Genomic DNA, 20632 nt, shown 5'->3' on the forward strand with positions numbered 1-20632 from the left:
AACCGTTGGATTCGGCCACTCATCAGCTGGGCCCACGGTACAGGGTCCCATCTAAATGGAAATAATGACACGTGTACGGACGGGGATGAAGAAAACAATAGATGCTTCAAACATTTACTGCAAAGTGGTCAACAGTAGTACTGCGGTCTGCCCCCCATTCGGCGCATAATAGCTTCATATAATTATTATCGAATTTGATTACTTAATTTAAAATAATTCTAAGCTTCATTAAAATAAGCATTTGCAGCTGAAAAATGGAGTCTTTCAATGTTCTAAGTTGTAAGCATTACCCTCAAAGCATTTGAAACCCCCCCCCCCCCCCCCAAAAAAAACACAAAACCAAAAAAGCAAAACACTCAAAGCTTCAACTGTGAAAAACTCACCACCACCACCATAACTGCCACCGCTCACGGTGCATGACCTCAGCCTTAAGAAAAGCTTTTCACCATCTCTGTCATAAATTTTATTTCTTCACCATTTATCTTTTTCCTTGATGTTCACATGCATGGTTTCATCAAACCAAAAGAAATATTCAACAGTTTGGTGTAAAGTGTAAGCAAGCCTCACACACACCTCCATTGAAAGTTGAAACCTTCTCTCTCACATGCATGTTGTCTCCTGCAAGTGTGGCTTTTCACAGTTTCCATTGAAAGTCTCAACAAACCCTTTCTTTCTTTCTTTCAAGTTTCAACCTGTTTGATCTTAGTCTTCCCCACCTTGGGTTCAGGCCATTTTCAGACCTTCAAATGGCAATGCCTACCCTGTTTGCAGGGACCCATTTATTGTTCTTCTATCTGTTTGTTTTTAGAACACTCTTGGTCACCTCGTTGTCACCTGATGGAGAGGCGCTTCTTTCTCTTTTATCAGCTGCTGACCCATCTGCAAAAGCTTCTTCACCAGTGCTCTCTTCATGGAACCCAAAGAGCTCAACCCCATGTTTATGGCAAGGGATAACGTGTTCTCCACAAAATAGAGTTATCTCCCTCTCATTGCCCAACATATTCCTCAATATCTCTTCATTTCCCTCGCAGCTTTCCTCTCTTTCTTCCCTGCAACTTCTCAATCTCTCTTCCACCAATATTTCAGGCTCAATCCCTCCTTCTTTTGGCAAACTAGTTCACCTTCGCCTTTTAGACCTTTCCTCTAACTCTCTCACAGGATCCATTCCTCAAGAGCTCGGTCAGCTTTCCTTACTGCAGTTCCTTTTCTTGAATTCAAATGGATTAAGTGGAGGGATTCCTCCACAGCTAGGTAACCTCACTTCATTACAAGTTCTTTGTCTACAAGATAATCTCCTCAACGGCTCAATACCATCTCAAATGGGTTCATTGGTTTCTCTCCAACAGTTTAGAATTGGCGGCAATCCTGATCTAACAGGAGAAATCCCTACACAGTTAGGCTTACTTACCAATCTGACCACATTTGGGGCAGCCGCCACTGGACTTTCTGGTTCCATTCCATCAACATTTGGCAACTTGATCAACCTTCAAACACTGTCTCTTTATGATACTGAGGTATCTGGTTCGATACCACCTGAACTGGGATTATGTTCAGAGTTGAGGAATCTGTATTTACATATGAACAAGCTGACTGGTTCTATTCCACCTCAGTTGGGCAAGCTTCAAAAGGTTACTAGCTTGCTTTTATGGGGTAACGCATTGACAGGTTCAATCCCAGCTGAGATATCCAACTGTTCATCACTTGTTGTGCTTGATGCTTCAGCTAATGATCTTTCTGGCAAAATACCTAGTGATATTGGAAAGCTTGGTGTTCTTGAGCAGCTTCACTTGTCTGATAATTCCTTAACTGGGTTGATTCCTTTTGAGATAAGCAACTGTTCGAGTTTGACTACACTTCAACTCGACAAGAATAAATTATCTGGTGCAATTCCATGGCAGATTGGTAACTTGAAACAACTGCAGAGTTTCTTCTTGTGGGGCAATTCAGTTTCAGGAACAATCCCATCTTCTTTTGGGAACTGCACTGAACTTTACTCCATTGATCTTTCCAGGAACAAGCTTACTGGTTCAATACCAGAAGAGATTTTCAGTTTGCAGAAGCTCAGCAAGCTTTTGCTTCTTGGAAACTCTTTATCAGGGGAGTTGCCGAGTAGTGTTTCAAATTGTCAGTCACTGGTGAGGTTAAGGCTTGGAGAAAACCGGCTTTCAGGGCAGATTCCGAAGGAGATCGGCCAACTGCAGAACTTAGTGTTCCTCGACTTATATATGAATCATTTCACAGGTAGTCTTCCTTCTGAGATTGCCAACATCACAGTTCTTGAGCTATTGGATGTTCACAACAACCACATTAATGGAGAAATCCCATCTCAGCTTGGGGAGCTTGTGAATTTAGAGCAGCTTGATCTTAGTCGAAACAGCTTCACTGGAGAAATTCCGTTGAGTTTCGGTAATTTTAGTTACTTGAACAAGCTGATTCTCAACAGCAATTTATTAACAGGGTCTATCCCGAAATCGTTTCAGAATCTGCAGAAACTTACTCTGCTTGATTTAAGCTACAATAGACTCTCCGGTGAAATTCCATCTGAGATTGGTTATATAACAAGTTTAACAATCAGTTTGGATTTGAGTTCCAATATGTTTACCGGTGAAATACCGGAATCAATGTCTGGTTTGAGACAGTTACAGTCACTTGATCTGTCTCATAACATGTTACATGGAAGAATCAAGGTATTAGGTTCCCTTACTAGTCTCACTTTTTTGAATATCTCATTCAATAATTTCTCAGGTCCTATACCTGTAACACCTTTCTTTAGGACTCTTTCCTACAATTCTTATCTGCAAAACCTGAATCTATGTGAATCCGTCGATGGTTCCACTTGTTCATCGAGCCTAATGCGAAAAACCCGATTAAGATCAGCCAAAACTGTTGCTTTAGTCTCAGTGATCCTTGCATCAGTTACCATTGCAGTCCTTGCTTCATGGTATTTAGTTACAAGGAACCATAGGTACATGATGGAGAAATCAGCAGGAGCTTCATCATCTTCATCAGGAGCTGAAGATTTCTCATATCCATGGACTTTCATTCCATTCCAAAGGCTCAATTTCACCATTGATAACATCTTGGACTGTCTAAAAGACGAGAATGTGATCGGAAAAGGCTGTTCCGGGATCGTCTACAAAGCAGAAATGCCAAATGGGGAATTGATTGCAGTGAAAAAGCTTTGGAGAACAAAGGACGACGAAGAGCCAACAGTGGACTCATTTGCAGCAGAAATTCAGATTCTAGGACACATTCGCCATAGGAACATTGTGAAGCTCTTAGGTTATTGTTCCAACAAAAGTGTTAAGCTCCTCTTATACAACTACATCCCGAATGGTAATCTACAACAGCTTTTGCGAGGTAATCGAAACTTGAGTTGGGAAGTAAGGTACAAGATAGCTGTAGGATCAGCTCAAGGCTTAGCTTATCTTCACCATGATTGTAAACCGGCAATTCTTCACAGAGATGTGAAATGCAATAACATACTCCTTGATTCCAAGTTCGAGGCTTATTTAGCGGATTTCGGGTTGGCGAAACTGATGAACTCTCCAAATTATCACCATGCAATGTCTAGAGTAGCCGGCTCTTATGGTTATATTGCACCAGGTAAGTTCCCTACTTCCGCCCTACTTAACTTCATAGGATTAGTACATAGTTGATTCAGGATTCATAGCTCTTCATTAGGACCGTAACATCAGCTTACGAAGTATTGTTTTGGATGCAGAATATGGATACACAATGAACATAACAGAGAAAAGTGATGTATACAGTTACGGGGTGGTTCTTCTGGAGATACTAAGTGGACGAAGTGCAGTGGAATCACAAGTAGGAGATGGAGTGCACATAGTGGAGTGGGTGAAAAAGAAAATGGGAAGCTTCGAACCGGCGGCATCGATTCTGGATGCTAAGCTTCGAGGAATGCCGGACCAACTGGTTCAGGAAATGCTGCAAACACTTGGGATTGCAATGTTTTGTGTGAATTCTTCACCAGCAGAACGTCCAACAATGAAGGAAGTAGTGGCGTTGTTAATGGAGGTTAAAACCCAACCTGAAGAATGGGGAAAGACTTCTCAACCTCTAATAAAGCAGTCATCAAATCAAAGTTAAAAATTGTCTTTTTCTTGTGTATTGTCATTTTTACATTCCAAGAACATCTAAAAACAATGAGAAAAAGAGAGTTGTGTGGAGATATTGTTGGATTTGAGTGATGGTGTTGAGGAGTCTGATGTACAGTTTTAGGAACATCAATTCTCTTGATTTTGCTATCTTTATTCTCCTTTTTTCCCTTTCGATCTAATGGATCATGCTTCACTAAACTTTAAATTGAAATTGAATTTTGAAGTACAAGGTTCAAATATTGTAGGCCGTTAAAATGCATGAGATATTGAACCATTGAGTGAATAGGATTTTGTTGATACATGAATAGATAAGTAGTTGAGACGAGTGATTCTTCTTGACTAGGACAAGGCAGAAAGTCGTTAGATAGTGTGGTTAGAGTAATAAGGAGAAATTGAGGGAGAGAGAGACCTAGGATTGGATAGGAAAAGAGAAAGGCTTCTTGATTGCTTAGGTCTCTTCTTAGATTTCGGGCCTTATATGCTTGCGTCTTCTATTTTGATATCATGTGTTGAATTGTTATTGACAGGTTAACAGGTTAGAGGAAGTGGCTTGATGTCATAGATTTAAATAAAGTAATGTTATAATATATCTTAGTAATATCAAATGTGATATGATAATTGAAACTTGATAAGATGATTAAAAAATACACCTAATCAAATAAATTATAAGTTGAAGAGTTCTTAAAAAAAGATTATTGTGAAAGGTTTATTCATATTATTCGAAAGTCTTGACTGCTCATAACATCATGGTGGGGTATAACTGATTGTTACTAATAAAAATGAAAACGCTAAAAAAAGTGACTGCTCAAATCATTATGGTGGGGTGTAAAGGATTGTTACTACCAAAAATGAAAACATGAGAAAATGTAGTTGCGAATTGAGAGGATCACACAGTTAAAATCTTTAATACTAAAGAATATAGGACAGAAGAGGGGATAGGAAGTCAAAGAGATATCCTTCAATCTCCATAACATGCATGCATGTAATGGAAGTAGGCCCAATGATATAACAAAAGAGCAGACATGCAAAAACAGGCCATGCTTCCCTCCCTTCTTACCCACATGCCTGCCTTACCTCACTCTGTCTCATTTTACTTTCCAATATTTCATAATTACATTAGACCGGTTTATGATTGGTTATAACTCTAGATTCAAAAACTCGCATGAAATTTAAAAGAATTTAGATAAAATAATTAAGTCCATTTAAAATATAGATCGAGTTCGGGTTTACATTCAGGGCTCGACCCATTTTGAAGTTTATAATATGTTATATTATGTTATTTTTATATATTATGTAATTTAGAATAAATTAAAAACATAAACTTATGCTAAATATATAATACTATTTTAATGTAAACTTTAAAATAATGTTAAGATGATTATATAAAAATTTTAATAAATAAAAAATATAAAATTATTAAATATTAAAATAAAATAAAATAAATATTTTTAAAAAATTTAAAATAATATGGATGAGTCTAAAATGAGCTTGTCTTAGTCTTTTGCAAATATTAATGGATTTGAGTAAAATTTTAGACCCATATTTTAAGTCGAGTCAAGCCTGAACAAATATAAAATATATTAATATCATACTTATGCCTGACACAACGCGACCCATGAGCAACTCTGTTTATAACTAAGATTTTGCTTAAAAGATCTGAAATTCTTTATCAATTCATTTATTTTCCTTTTCTTTTTTGCTTTTGACCTAGGATGTATTTGTGTCCCCTCTTCTTTTTTTTTTTCTCAGTTTGGTCCATCAATCTTTTTGAATATTTTGTTTTTTCGGTTTTTGTTTGTTATTGTTGATTTGGAGAAAAAAAATCATCGAAAATTCAGGTATGTTGAAATGTGTGTTGATCATGCTTTGATTACGTTGATATTTTATATGTACTTTTTTGACGAACTTTCACTTGTATATTGCTATGTTGGAATCACTTGGACACACTCCCTTGTGTGTGGTTCATAAGTAGTAGGGGGCATTCGTGGCAGCACCATGCCATGTTCTTCATAAAAAGCCAAACAATCTTGTCGAGGCCAAGTTACACGACAACGCTCATTTTCAAAATTAAATTGGATTAGTGACCAACATATTGAATTAGAATTAAGGTAAAAAATTAATTTACTCTCAATTAAATTAAATTTAAAATTAATTGAATTGATGATTGAATCAAATTTTATACTTATTTTTAAAATATTTTAATTCTTATGAATTTTAATTATTTATTGATTTGAACCAAATAGATCAAAAACTAATGATCTGCCTGATTCCAAAAACTTTACATATAACCGAACCCTACTACTTATTATATGTGCAGTAACTCACCATCTCACAATTAATCTACAAATTTAATGTCAAATATCATCTCCATTTTACTTACTATACTTAATTAATTAACATTCATAAAAAGTATCTAAATCACAAGTTTAATACACCCTATTTAGTAGGCAAATATTTCTTATCTAAATCACGAGTTTAATACACCCTATTTAGTAGGCAAATATTTCTTACTCATTTCTTACTCTTTTTTTTTAAATATAAAATATAATTAAATTAGATTCAAATAATCACAATTTTTTAAAAAAAATTTACATTCCAAAAACCATTTAATTTACTATTTGAACCATTCAAACACAGTTAACCTATTTTTCCTTTGACACGGATGGACTTTAATATTAGAGCATGTCAAAAGACATCATTATAATTTGTGAAATACTAGACAAATCTCTCTAAGGCAGCTGAATCGTAACCACTCTTCAACATGAAACCAAAATTATGTTCATACATTCTCTCTGATAATTAATACTAACTGCAACCAAAAAGCAAAATTTATGTTACTTATGTATTTGATATATCAGTAACATTTTCTTTTAAACATAATTACTTTCCAACTTTTAAATTAAAAAAAATATATTTAAGTATATTTAAACTTATATCTTCCTAATTAATATATCAATAATTTATATTGCATGCGAAGAAAAATATATATTACATAAATTTTAAGACACATGAATTTTCATATTATATTTTTTAAAATTGTTTTAATACAGTGGCTAATATTGTCACGTCATACAACAAAAAATCAGAACAAATTTATCTTAAAAAGGATTGAAAAATTAGTATAAAAATATAAACAATCACTCACTTGGGTAATGTACTAATTGATAAACAAAATAATATTATCCCACATCTCATCATCATTATTCATTTATTCAGATCAGTATATAGTTGACAGCAGAATCAGCCCTATATGCTGCCCTATGTATGTATACGTATGTATGCATGTATGTATAGTATTGTAATGAAGAGGTTTTAGCACTGAGGATATGCAACTCCACAAGCGTTCCCAACAGTTCTAATAATGGGGTTATCAGCAAATTGTCTTAAAGATGGGTCGTTAAGGTACCCACAAAAGCATGGCGTCTGCTCCCTCAGCCTGCTGCAACAGGTTTCAGATGGAGGCGTGGACGACATGACCGCCGCCAAGCATGGGCTGAGCTCTATGGGGTTACATGTCACTGCCGCCTCTGCCCACCGTGTTTCACCCGAAAACGCTGCGGCCGCCACCACCATGAGTGACAGTACCGCACTTAAGGCAACATATGAAAACCTCTTCATCTTTGTTATCATAGTGGAGGGTGGTACCATTTATAGGATTTGGATTGGTAATTTGCTGTGAGACATTAGAGCATGCATTATTTATATACGAGTGTGGGATTATGATGGGGGCGTTTCCCCACACTATTTGAGACCCCAACTAAAATCTTATTTGGTTAATTTTGGGTTAAGTTGTTGGCACCTCTCTTTGTGTGAACAAATTAACCAAAGCCAATAACTCTATATTATGATGTTATTGATTGATTTTACTCTCATTTCTCAATAGCATCAAATGTAAGTAATATAGAAGCATTCATTCCATTGGGACCGTCTTATGAATTCCAAGTTTGTCTAAAATTAGTATCAAGTTGGTGAGTCAAAAATCAAATCAAATTCTAATTTAATTGAATTCAATTTAAATAATTTAGAGACTATTCAAATCCAAAGTACTTAATGCCTTAATTGATTTTAAAATCGAAATGATTTATTTCGAAGTGACCTAAATTTTAAATATTTTAAACTCAAAATGATTTAAACTAAATTAAGATAAAAATAAAAACTCGTGCAAATTGACGTCTAATTCTAAATTCAGACACCAAATATTTATTGACAAATAAAATTTTATTAACAATCTAGTTTGGATGCATTAGACACGATTTAAATTATCACTTGACGTTTAATTCTAAATTCAGACACCAAATATTTATTGAAAAATAAAATTTCATTAACAATTTAGTTTGGATGCATTGTACACAAAAACTTTTTAGATTTGGTTCCAGAAATTTTCCAAGACCTATTCAAATGGTGTATTTCATTGTTAAAAAATAATTAAAAACCTTTTTATTTAAATTTAATAATAACAATAAATAAATATTAATATAAATAATAGTAAAACAGACCAAACCAGCTCCACAGCTGCCGTGCACACTAAAGTCACTTTTCCCGAAAAGAAACAATTAGCAAATCTTTTGCTACTTTTGCAATCTTTAACCATTTTAATTTTATTCATTTTTTCTTAAAATTATTTTAAATTAGTTATTTTACATTTTATTTGGTTAAATTATTTTGATTAATTTACTCAAAAGCCATTAAACTAAGTACATGCCATTCAAATAAGCTGTTATACTTTTTTAACCAAATAAATCTTATTCTCTCGCTTTTACTCATGAAATCCTTCCATCAACTAAACGTAAAAAATTACTTTCAGATGACCCAAATACTCAAATTGCAAATAACATTCTTGGAATATTAAATTTTCAATATTTAGATTTAGTTTTAAAAAAATTAATTGGTTAAAATAAGTTTAATCATGCTGAAAATTTTAAGTTAAATCATTTATAACCAATACAATTGATATGCCTAAAAATTTTAAATATTTTATAAATATTTTTATATCCATTTTACTATTCATGTTTTAAAATTTGTGATTACCTTTCCAATAATATATTAACCTTTACTTTTAATTATTTCAATAAATTTTTATTTACAAGTTTTTAAGCTATTTATTTAAGAGAAAATATTTAATACACTACCAATAAAATTTGAAGTTGACAAGTGTCTAAAAGTATAGTAAAATATTAAATAAAATATTCTTTTAAAAAGAAACACAAGTCAAAATTTTAAAATGCTTGTGAAATAAAAAAGAAAAGTATACTGCGCCCATGTACTAAATACTCGACATTTATTTAATAAAATAAACAGATTTATAAATTATATAATTAGTTAATCAATTAAAATAATTAAATAAATATATAAAACAAATCTTAAATATTATAAAAATATAAAAGTAAGTTATCCAATGCACTAGAACTAATGTATTTTCCACTGCTACAGTATAGAATATCACAACAACTAACTAATAACCTCATCATCCCTGTTACTTTTAATCTTACCCAAATGGACCCTCCAAGATCAAGAGTCAACTTAAAACAGGAAATTTAAACATTGCTGCAACACGTGCTACATTCGTGGAAATCAAAATAGCATGGCCTTCCTGAGCACTTCTTTGTCCAACAAACAACATCTATGTCTTCAACGTTGAGTAAATAAGGCAATACTGGATCTCCTTGCCTAAGCACAATGGATTTGGTTGGACCAATCCTACTATGCTACTCGCTATTAAAAACCATCCAATATGTAACGCTATCACATGTCATAATTTAATCAATCCTTCTAGGTAATCTCACTCAATCCTGTCATATGCCTTATTCATGTCTAACTTCAATGCCATCTGAACCATTTTATCAGTACACTACCGTAAGAAGAATGACCGGGAACTCTGCAGAGTTCATCTCTACCAACCGAAAACAAAACAAAGCAATGACAAATAATGCTTTGATCATGGGAGTTTAGAATGCAATGTATACCAAAAAAAGGGTAAGAATGATAAAACCAGAGAACATAGTTTGGCTTGTAATCAACATGCACAACCACTTCTTTGCTCGGTCTCTGTCATGGCCTCTGGGATGCCCTGGAAATATCTGCATTCATACACAAATAGGAAAATAGGTCAAAGAAAAAAAGTTATTTTCTGCATAGCCTGGTCAAATATCTTTAAAAACTTGAAAACATCTATGCTAAGACGAAGTACACAGACACCAAATATATTAAGGTGAAGTGGAAGAAGAAAACAGTTTTCCTGTAGTTACAATAAAATAAAAAATTACCCACGACATGATATCAATATTTTAAAAATAAAATCTATATCCTACAGAAATAAATAGTAAATTGGTTGTGACGATTACACAAGAATATGCCAATGAGCTATAACATATGTACTAAAAAGACTTTAAAAAGAAGCAATAAAAGTAACAACAGCATCTAAACTGTTAAAAAAAAAAAACAAACAAACACCACAGCCCAAATTAAGCATGGTAGAACAGCACCATGAGAAGAAAGCTTATGAACATCCACACACAATCAAATAATTAAGAAAAATATAACAGAAGAAGTAGGTTGTAGGTAAGAACTCTGATAATTGTTATACGATCTATATGGCTGTAAAATTAAGTCATATTTAATTGAATGAGTACTGTGGAAAATAATGAAATCAGCTATATGATTAAAGACACATTTCTTTGAATCAATATCAAAATTTTTAACCTTGGCCAAAGAAAATACACCTCATCATGATTCTCATGAAACTATTACCTTCAAATTTTGTTTATTGTTATTTCCCCAATCACTTACCCCCATTATTCTGTCCATAAGCACCTTACCATTTGACTACATACTCTAGTACATCTTTCCTAATGAAGCAATATATATATATATATATTGATCTACTTAGAGATAGGATTATAGTAACATATTTCCGCGGTATTATTGAACCATGTCCAGATCAGCAACTCATTAAAGTTAGGAAATATGGGTCTACCTGAGGCATGTCATTATGAAATACATAATATTGTCACTCCCACACAATGAATTTGATATGGCAAGGCAAATCAATCAGCATCCAAACAGGATTTCTAGGTGATAGCGTAATTTGTACACCCTTAATGTAGTCTGATTCACAATACAATGTTGGAGATATCCTCTGTTTCCCTACTATTAACTATTTAATGTCACAAAAGTATATAAAGATCACAGCTATGCCGTAAAATTGCTAGAGATATGAAGGTCTGAATCTGCAGTGCTGAAGAAAACCATACTCCTTTCTGGGCCAACAACACCATGCTGGAAAAATACTAATTTATATGCCAATGTTCACTGGAAAAAAAAAAACAGAATATGCTTCAAGATAAACTTACATGTCCTGCTCGAGCTCATTTGCTAGAGCAGATTTGGAAATAGAAAGGAATGCAGCATCAACATTGATATCTTCTTTTGCTGATGTTTCAAAGTAAGGTATGTTTCCTTTTGAAGCACACCAATCTTTTGCTTTCTTCTCGGATACCTACATGGGCTCAAGATGCCACCCATTAGGCTGAGGTGTGAGGATAAAGGAAAATTAGGTCGTATAAAACCATATACCCTTACCACTCGACTATTACCACCATCAATATCTATTTTGTTTCCAAGCAACATAAACGGAAACGTCCTGGGATCTGTTGGATTGGCCTGGCATGAAATGAAAATGGAAACATTTAAAACAGATGGTAATCACTTCCAAAGAAATTCATATAAAGTTTTAGAGGGATGAAAACAATTTACACAAAAGATTAATCAACCTCAGAAATTAAATTGGCTGTTAGGAAAGATCACGTGCATTGAAAGGAAAGTAGGTCAAGTTGAGCACTTAACTGTAGCATCAGCAATAAATGTTTTATCCAATTTCTAGGTTTAACATGATGGAACAAGGCATCAAGAAAAGAAATTTCACATTCCCATAAGAATCAGCATTTATTGGAGATTCTATTACAAAATTACCTACATACTTCTTCTGATCTGTTTATAGTAAACCTATACTTCTACAAAACTGTTCTGACTAGTTGACACAGAAATGTTTGAAAAACAGGAATTGATGACCAACAGAACAGCCGAATGGCAACAAACAATATCAATAAGAAAACCAATATGAACATTTCAGTTTATAAAACTCACTCCACTGAAAAGAGGCAATTTTCCACCTAAAGATTGGGTAAGCAATTAAAAATTCTCTGTTTCTTTCCTGTTCAAAAAGTGTAAAAGTTAATAATCCTGAAATGAACCAAAAGAAGGCGAACTGAAAAGGCAAAGATAAAATCAGTTATGACAACATGAGTGAGGTCAAAATTATAGAAAAAAGAAAGTGAAAAAAAAGAATCAGTGAGTCCACAACCACAATCTGAAAAACTAGGTTGAATAGCGTATTTGAATTTGTGCAACCAATAATAATTCCAGTGTCAGTATAAGCAAGAATTTGGAAGCATACACCCCTAACAAGAAAAATCTCATGTTTCTTTTAAATTTACTTCATGTCATGTGCGCTTTGAATAAATACCACCCTTTACCCTAAGAAAACAAATTTTCAAAACAAATTTCCTTCTTTGTAACAGATTGGCAAGAATGTCTATGGCAAAATCTATTAGAGCGGTTTCAACCTTTGAGTGTATCCACAAGCCATTGCTTCAACAAGAGCTTAACGATGTAAAGAAAATTTTAAGGTGAAAATAAGAATAAACATCTCAGGTTCCACATTTTTCTGAACTCTCTAGATATTTATGGCTAAACTGAAGCAGCTATCTCAAACTCCAGCAATCCACTAGTCTAGAGTAAATCACTTAAGTAGGCTACATAGATAATGATATTGGAGAAATTAAGGCCATAAAGAAAACGAACAAATTCAAATTCAAAATCAACTACAAAACCATTAGAGTTTCAAATAAAAAAAAATCTAGTAGAAAAGGATGGTTGTCAGCATTGATGTGAATGAAGAACATGCATGCCAAAGAGACAAAGAGAGAGAGAAGCCTTACAAGAAAATCAAAATTATAAATAAATAGTTACTTGATAGCTTATAAATAACTTGCAGTGTTGCAGGATGAATTCCATATTTAGTGAGGTTGGCAAAGTTAACTTGGAATTGTATGCATTACTTGCCTACATTCCTTTGACCAAAAAAATATCTCTACGCTAGATTTATCATGGAAGGGGTAATAAAAGCTGTACGAGCCAATAAATCTAAAACACTGCACATTCTTATTGACATTATCATAATCGTGATAATGTTATAGAGGCATAAAACAACTTAAATTAAAAGCGCCATTCATCAAGACACGCCAAAACATAATTCACTAAAGAACTGAAACGATCAAGGAAAGTAAAATGAACAAATAGAGAAAGGGGCAAAGAAAAACCTGCTTAAGAAACTCATCATGCCAATTATCAAGGCTATCAAATGATTTCATCACATTAACATCATAAACTAGCACACAACAATCTGCACCCCTATAGAAGGCAACTCCGAGACTCTGAAACCGCTCCTGCCCTGCAGTATCCTATATCTATCCAATGCAATGCCACAAAAGAAAGGAAAAATAAAATAAAATACATAAACATACTATCCATGGAAACTTCAAAATTATGTTAAGAAGAGTATAGAAATACTCAAAGATTAAAACCCTACTTGCAGAGTGACAAGGCGATCTTCAATCTGGAGTTCCTTAGTGACAAAATCAGCACCTATTGTTGCTTTATATTGCTGACTGAACTTCTTATGAACATATCTAAATTCAAGAAGTTAATTCTGACAACGACGTAACTTATAAAATCAACATTTAAATAAATAAACAAAAAAACTAACGACCTTAACACAAAGTTTAAGATCTAAAATTATCCCTAAACAAAGAACAGAAAATTTACAAAAAAAAAAAGGACTATGCGAAGATTAAAATTCAATTACTGTTGAAAGGATACTGATTCATCAATGACGTCTTACCCACCCTGAAATTGATAATAACCCATTAATCAAACAAATTTTAAGAAATCCAAAAATTCATCGTTTTAGTTGTAAAAAGAAAAAGCCATAGAAATTGAAATTGAGAACGACATACCCGCTATCGCCGAGAACAATGACCTTGAGCAAGGTTCGTCTTCGCATTGCCATGGCGGTAAAATTAACGGCAACAATTTGGTTTTGATTTATTAGATTTGATTTACCTTTTTTTTTATAAAAAAAAAAAACTTAATTATCACGCCTTTGAATTCTTTTGGGGTGCTTTAAATTTATTGGTACAGCTCTATGGATTTACCTAATATATTTGTAAAAGCTATTGAAAAGAAATTTCCTTTTTTTTTTCCTTCTTTACTTTGCTCCCTTTTCTGCACTAGAAAATTTTTTTTCCTTTTGGCTGAAAAGAAGCGCCAAATTTCCATTTCTTTTTCCATATTACTAGGTGAAATTATGGTTTTTTTTTCTGCATATTGTATTTAATTTAGTTTTTATATTTAATTTAAAATAATTTATTCTTTTATGAAATTAACAAAAATGTTTATTTTTAATATTTAAGGAATATTATTTTGAAGATATTTTTGTTTGTTTATATTTTTATACTAAGTTTAAAAATTTATAATGATTTATTTGACTCACAATGCTAAAAATCCTTAAGCATTCTTTTATTCAATTTTATGAAAAAATTATTTTAATCATTTATTTAATTTTTTAGCTATTAAACTTGTATTGTTTATCAAATTATCTAAAATAGATAATAAAAAAAATCTAATATTTGTTGATTTTACTGATGTAGCATTCATGTGGCAATCTACTTGTATGCTATGTTAGTAATTAATTAATGTTTTAAAATTAAAATATCAAAATGTATTTTTATATATATTTTAAATATTTTTATATATTTAAAATTAATTAATTTTAAAAATTAATTAATTATTGATTTGACATTTACTTGACAATCCATGTATAAAATTAACAAATGTAAATATTTTTTATCTATTTTTAAAGAATTTGACAAACAGATAAATTTAAACACTAAAACAGATACAAAATTAAATTGAAAACTAATTTTTTTAAAAAGTTGGAAACACCAAATAAGTAATTATATCTTTAAAAATACATGCACATAATAAAAATAAAGTCTAAAACATCATTATATTCATTATCTCAAATTTACCATTTTAATTAAAATTTTTCAAATTTTTATAAATTTATTATATCATTTTTTCACCCATGTAATATAATCTAATTATTTATAGTAAATTTTATTTAAATCACTGAAATTATTAAAAAGTTTTGTTAATCGGCTACTGTGGAATTCCTTTTATAATCTTTAAAATAATTTAATAACGATAACTATTTTAATAACCATAATTTCAATTTTCAAAACACATAATAACTATTATAATTGTACTTCTTGTAATATATGTTTGTAAACTTTAAATAGAATTATGCCACTAGAGCCTTAATATGGTTCGGGTAAGCTCATGAGAAAATTAGTGATTTTGTATGGTTTAATTTAATAAATTATTGAAGATTATAAAATAAAAGATGTTTAAAAATTTAATTTAATTAATTTAATATCAATTTTGAATTAATTCCTTACAATTTTTAATTTTTAATCTGATCGATTGATCTAATCTAATTTAAACAATCATATGTCTAGAGACTAATTTTAGGATGGGGAGACAAAGATTTTGGCCTCTCAAAAATAAAATAAAAATCAATTTAGTCTTATTATAAATAGAAAATTTATAAATTAATTTTAGTGAAATTATATTTTGGTCTTCTTAAATTGAAAAATTTTCAATTCAATCCTCTTATAAATAGAAAATTATAAATTAATATATAAAAAATTACATTTTAACCCTCCTAAAAATAAAAAATTTCTATTTAATACCTTAAAAGATGATGAATACATGATAAATTTATAATTTTTTAATGAAAAATTATAATTAAAATCTTGTCGCTCGTTGAAGAAATTCTAAATTCAGCCGGGAGCATGCAGCTCAAACAAATCATACCGCCTTGCAGATGCTGTATCTCCAGCCTAATAAAACAAATTTGTGATCAGTGGGATTGGATAGACAATGAACCTGTTCTGTACAAGTTCTTAATCACCCATACATAATGCTTCCATGGCATCATATGCACTACCCTTAATACAATGACATTATAAACAATCTACCCTCCAATCAAAACATACCACCAACTAGTTGCTTATTAAGCTTGGTTAAACAAGGAAAAATAATATTTCAGAAGAAAAAAAAAGCATTTGAGGGTTCGGCTCATGGAAATATATCTTTCATAAATTAAAAATAATAAAAAGAATTATTATATTTTTATTTCACAAATAATTTTAAAAAATTTATTTTTTATATTTTATTATACAACCAAATAATTTTCTATAAATGGGAAATAAAAAATACACCTAGTATCAAAGACTAATGTCTATTTATATTACTCTAATTTAATTTTATATTTTCCTTTTAAAAGATAATTTACAACATTCTAGTATTTAAATATCACTATTTATTGGCGAAAAAACTCGAATACGAAGTCGGATAACAATATCGGTGTTGCGGTACACTGACTACAAATAGTATCCTTCTGATCATCTCTCTCTTCCTGAGAGCCAAACGATGGCTGGTATTCCGATCAGATTCGGAATCATTGGGTGTGCCGAGATAGCCCGCAAAGTTTCTCGAGCTATCCAGCTTGCTCCTAACGCCACTGTCTCCGCCGTTGCCAGCCGCTCCTTCGACAAAGCCGCCAATTTCGCCAAGGCTAATGGCTTCCCACCTGACACCAAGATCTACGGCTCCTACGAGTCCCTTCTTGACGACCCCGACATCGACGCCGTTTATTTGCCTTTACCCACTAGCCTCCACCTCAAATGGGCTGTTTTGACGGCTCAGAAAAAGAAGCATCTGCTCACGGAGAAGCCCGTCGCCTTGAGCGTGGCCGAGTTTGATCAGATTCTAAAGGCTTGTGAAGAAAACGGGGTTCAGATTATGGACGGTACCATGTGGGTGCATAATCCCAGAACCCATAAAATGAAGCAGTTTTTAAACGACAAGGAGCAGTTTGGTCAGCTTAGAACGGTAAATACATTACGGGGTTCTGCTCATTTTAAGGTTTTTTCTTTTGTTTATGTAGTTCACCACTTTCCTGCTAGGCCATAGGAGATAGTTTAAAGCTCAATTTAAGGTGTCATATGCCTTATCATTTTAATATGTTAGGCAATGGAATGGCGTCATCTTCTTAATATCTATGAATATCCGATTCTGTAGGTGTATCTTGCCTTTCTAAATATTAGCAGCTTGTTTTACTTTAGAAATTGTATGTCTTTGTTTGGATGATCCTGTTAGATATTGTTTTTTTTTTTTACTCAATTTAAAATGGGTTCTGTAGAGATGTGAAGAAGAGTTTGGTAAGATATGGGGTTAATGAGACAAAGGAAGCATAGAAATTGGGTTTTGTTTTAGGGCTCGGGTTTAATATTTGTCTATCGGTGCTTTGTGCTATTTGTCATCTTTATGATTATAGTATATGTTTCTCTGTCATCCATGTATGTAGGCAATTAATTAAGCCCATTAAATATAGCCTCTTGTGTGAATGAGTTGATGTCATAGATCCTATATTATTGTTCGTCCAGAACCTAGTGCTTTTCTTGAACTCCTCTTCAACTGAGCTTGTTATTGTTAAAACATGAAACACTTGTCCTCAATGAATCAGAGCCTAGTTCCTTGTTGGACTGTGATTCGTTTATTTCTGTTGCGGGTTGTTTGGATTGTTTCGGGATGGAAAATCTAAAAACTTGTTGGTTTTAGATGGAGAAGAAAAACAAAACAGTACCGATGATCTAGATATGTGAATGTTCATTGTACCCAGTGATATGAACTTTCCTTTACCAACGAAGTGATATGAAGTTTTGAGTTTTTATAGCCACTGGAAATAAGCTTGCTTGTCTTTGTACTAAGGGTTTTGTAAAGGATAAAATAAATGAATGGAGATAATATTTCATTCTGAAGTAGAGCTTACAATAATGGCTCAAGAGCACAACCTTTAAGATACAGTTGCTTAGCATTTTCATAAGTTCCTATAAATTCACAGAAGCCTTATAGTTATATATGCACATATATATGTGTATGCATTTTGTTTGTGTATGAAAAAGAGAAGTATTGTTTGTATGCTTGCATTTGGATGTTTGCAAAACACTCAGCCTTCCAATGTCTGAACCTACTCCTTTAGCACTCTTATCCTACGTTTGGTAGGAGTATTATTTTTTACATATGTTTTAGCATATGAGTTAGCAGTAAACTAATTCAATTGGTACTAGTTATCCACTCCCATGAATTCTTTTTAGTAAAGGGAATGGAAAATATTTCGTTTATTTTGAAGAAGTCTTATTTTTTACAAGAGTTTTTACTTATCTTTCTGATTTCAAGTTTAAATTTGTATTAACTATTTTTTATTTTATGTTTAACTATTGTAATACATATGTAATAAATAAGATTTTTACTAATGTTATTACACTAGTAGCCAAACGGAGCATTAATGTTTATCGCCATTTGTGAGATTAGTTGCTGCTGTTTCACATGAACTATTACTTATACAATGATAAAATTTATCTGGAGTGAATTCAAAACTTTTGTGGTTCCCTTCAGCTAGATTTTTGAAAGAACCTAGTTCATGGTAAAGCCTGTTTGAGATAGACTTGCAGTGATATATTTTATTTCAATTGTTGCTATTAATGTCCAAAGATTGGTACACTTCCACAAAGTATGCCTGAATAAGGCATAAATATGTGGTAAAATGGCATATCTGACGGGTTTTGAAGAGAGATACAGGACACAATGTTGAGTGTATGCGCCTCTTATCTCTTCATAAATTTGTGCTTCTTCAGAATGTTATCTAATTGCCTTTTGATGCGGTCTATGATTTTATGATAAGATGCTATATTGATTTGGTGTCCTTGCATTCTAAATTTATGTATTTTTTACCTTTGACTTTCTCAGGTAAACAGTTGCTTCACATTTTTTGCCGATCCGGATTTTCTCAAGAATGATATTCGTGTGAAGCCAGATCTTGATGCTCTTGGAGCTCTCGGTGATGCCGGGTGGTATGGCATCAGGTCAATCTTGTGGGCAGCTGACTATGAGCTACCGAAAACTGTTACAGCCTTCAGAAATCCAGTTCTAAATGAAGCAGGTGTACTACTAGAGTGTGGAGCGTCACTACTTTGGGCAGATGGCAAAATTGCAACCTTCCATTGTTCTTTCTTATCAAATTTGACAATGAATCTCACTGCTATAGGAACATTGGGAACACTACATCTTACAGATTTCATCATTCCTTACCAAGAACACCAGGCATCATATACTACATCCGCAAAACCTGGATTTAACGAACTTGTAACCGGATGGGTGCAACTTCCGAGTGAGCACACTGTCACTGTAGATCTACCTCAGGAAGCCTGCATGGTGAGAGAGTTTGCCAGCTTGGTTGCAAATATTAAAAAGAACGGAGCACAACCGGATAAAAAGTGGCCGACAATCAGCCGGAAGACACAGTTGGTTCTGGATGCAGTGAAGGCGTCGATGGAGAAAGATTTTCAACCTGTTGAAATTGTGGGTTAATATGTTTTTATCATTTATTTGAGCTTTATCTATGCTTGTTTGAATTATCTGTTTCCCCACGAGACTGCATGTTGTGCATTTGCTTTGTAGCATGAAATTTGAACTTAATTTTAGTGATTTACTCCAAACCATTTATTTTAGTTATTTAAAATTTTGCCCTCAACAACGTTTATATTTTCTGATTGTTATTTTTTTTGAAGTTAAATTTGACCTTTAATTAAAAATGATGATTGAAGCATTAAATTGTAATATTTGTCACATCATATTTTAAAACTAAAACTAATGAATAATTAAAACTAAAAAACACAGAAAAAAGTTGGTTGTGCCCTTTTGCAATTTTAGTGCTATATTTTGTTATCTTATATATCCCGTGAGTTGCATGAATTAATTGTGTATATAATTTATTTATAATTTATTATAATGAAATTTTAAAGATAAAACCGTTATAATATATAGATATATAATTAATGATTTAGAATCTATATATAGAGATACAATATATACGATAAATAGTATAATTTTTACCCATTAATAATTAAATATTATTAAATCATTTTCTGTGTTTGTTATAATTTTATGAATAATGTAAAAAAAATTAATAAGCTATATTATTATGAAAGAAGCAAAATAGATATTTGAATATAATATAAAAGGATACGATTATTTTATTCTATAAATAAATACTTATTTTTAACTATCTCATTACAAGTTCGATCATAGTGCTTCAGCAATACATTTCAACGCATTCGAGTTCACATCCTCCTACATTGACAATAATGCCCATACTAATCGAGCTTTAGAATTCAATCCGCATAAATAAATACTTAAATCAGTGATAAAATATTATTCAATAATCCTCCACTGCTGCTTAAAATATAATTCTTTTGTAAAAAGGCTAACTA

The 20632-nt window shown here is 32.3% G+C and overlaps 3 protein-coding genes and 1 pseudogene across 3 annotated transcripts; 2 read left to right on the forward strand and 2 right to left on the reverse strand.

The window, feature by feature from the left end:
• Positions 1–307: 307 nt before the first annotated feature.
• LOC108450662 (LRR receptor-like serine/threonine-protein kinase RGI5) lies at positions 308–4297 on the forward strand. Its single transcript, XM_017748382.2, has 2 exons — positions 308–3606; positions 3725–4297. Exons 1-2 carry the CDS (start codon positions 747–749, stop codon positions 4105–4107), a joined length of 3243 nt encoding a protein of 1080 aa, XP_017603871.2. The 5' UTR covers positions 308–746; the 3' UTR covers positions 4108–4297.
• A 2913-nt stretch (positions 4298–7210) lies between these two features.
• Positions 7211–7787, reverse strand: LOC108452782 (non-specific lipid-transfer protein 2-like). The gene has a single exon (XM_017750572.2). The coding sequence runs from the start codon at positions 7764–7766 to the stop codon at positions 7431–7433; it is 336 nt and encodes a 111-aa protein (XP_017606061.1). The 5' UTR covers positions 7767–7787; the 3' UTR covers positions 7211–7430.
• Positions 7788–9454: 1667 nt separating this feature from the next.
• On the reverse strand, positions 9455–14522 carry LOC108450444 (ras-related protein Rab7-like; annotated as a pseudogene).
• Positions 14523–16596: 2074 nt separating this feature from the next.
• On the forward strand, positions 16597–19896 carry LOC108453678 (uncharacterized oxidoreductase At4g09670-like). Its single transcript, XM_017751930.2, has 2 exons — positions 16597–17192; positions 19110–19896. Exons 1-2 carry the CDS (start codon positions 16731–16733, stop codon positions 19728–19730), a joined length of 1083 nt encoding a protein of 360 aa, XP_017607419.1. The 5' UTR covers positions 16597–16730; the 3' UTR covers positions 19731–19896.
• Positions 19897–20632: the final 736 nt, after the last annotated feature.

The sequence above is a fragment of the Gossypium arboreum genome, chromosome 5, assembly GCF_025698485.1.
Source record: "Gossypium arboreum isolate Shixiya-1 chromosome 5, ASM2569848v2, whole genome shotgun sequence".
Taxonomy (NCBI): domain Eukaryota; kingdom Viridiplantae; phylum Streptophyta; class Magnoliopsida; order Malvales; family Malvaceae; genus Gossypium; species Gossypium arboreum.

What these genes read in the sequence shown, in the direction of transcription:
- LOC108450662 (XM_017748382.2), top strand. Translation starts at nt 747, where the DNA reads ATGGCAATGCCTACCCTGTTTGCAGGGACCCATTTATTGTTCTTCTAT. An exon ending in TTATGGTTATATTGCACCAG is followed by an intron (nt 3,607 to 3,724) that starts GTAAGTTCCCTA and finishes TTTTGGATGCAG; the next exon opens with AATATGGATACACAATGAAC.
- LOC108452782 (XM_017750572.2), bottom strand. Translation starts at nt 7,766, where the DNA reads ATGGTACCACCCTCCACTATGATAACAAAGATGAAGAGGTTTTCATAT.
- LOC108453678 (XM_017751930.2), top strand. Translation starts at nt 16,731, where the DNA reads ATGGCTGGTATTCCGATCAGATTCGGAATCATTGGGTGTGCCGAGATA. An exon ending in AGTTTGGTCAGCTTAGAACG is followed by an intron (nt 17,193 to 19,109) that starts GTAAATACATTA and finishes TGACTTTCTCAG; the next exon opens with GTAAACAGTTGCTTCACATT.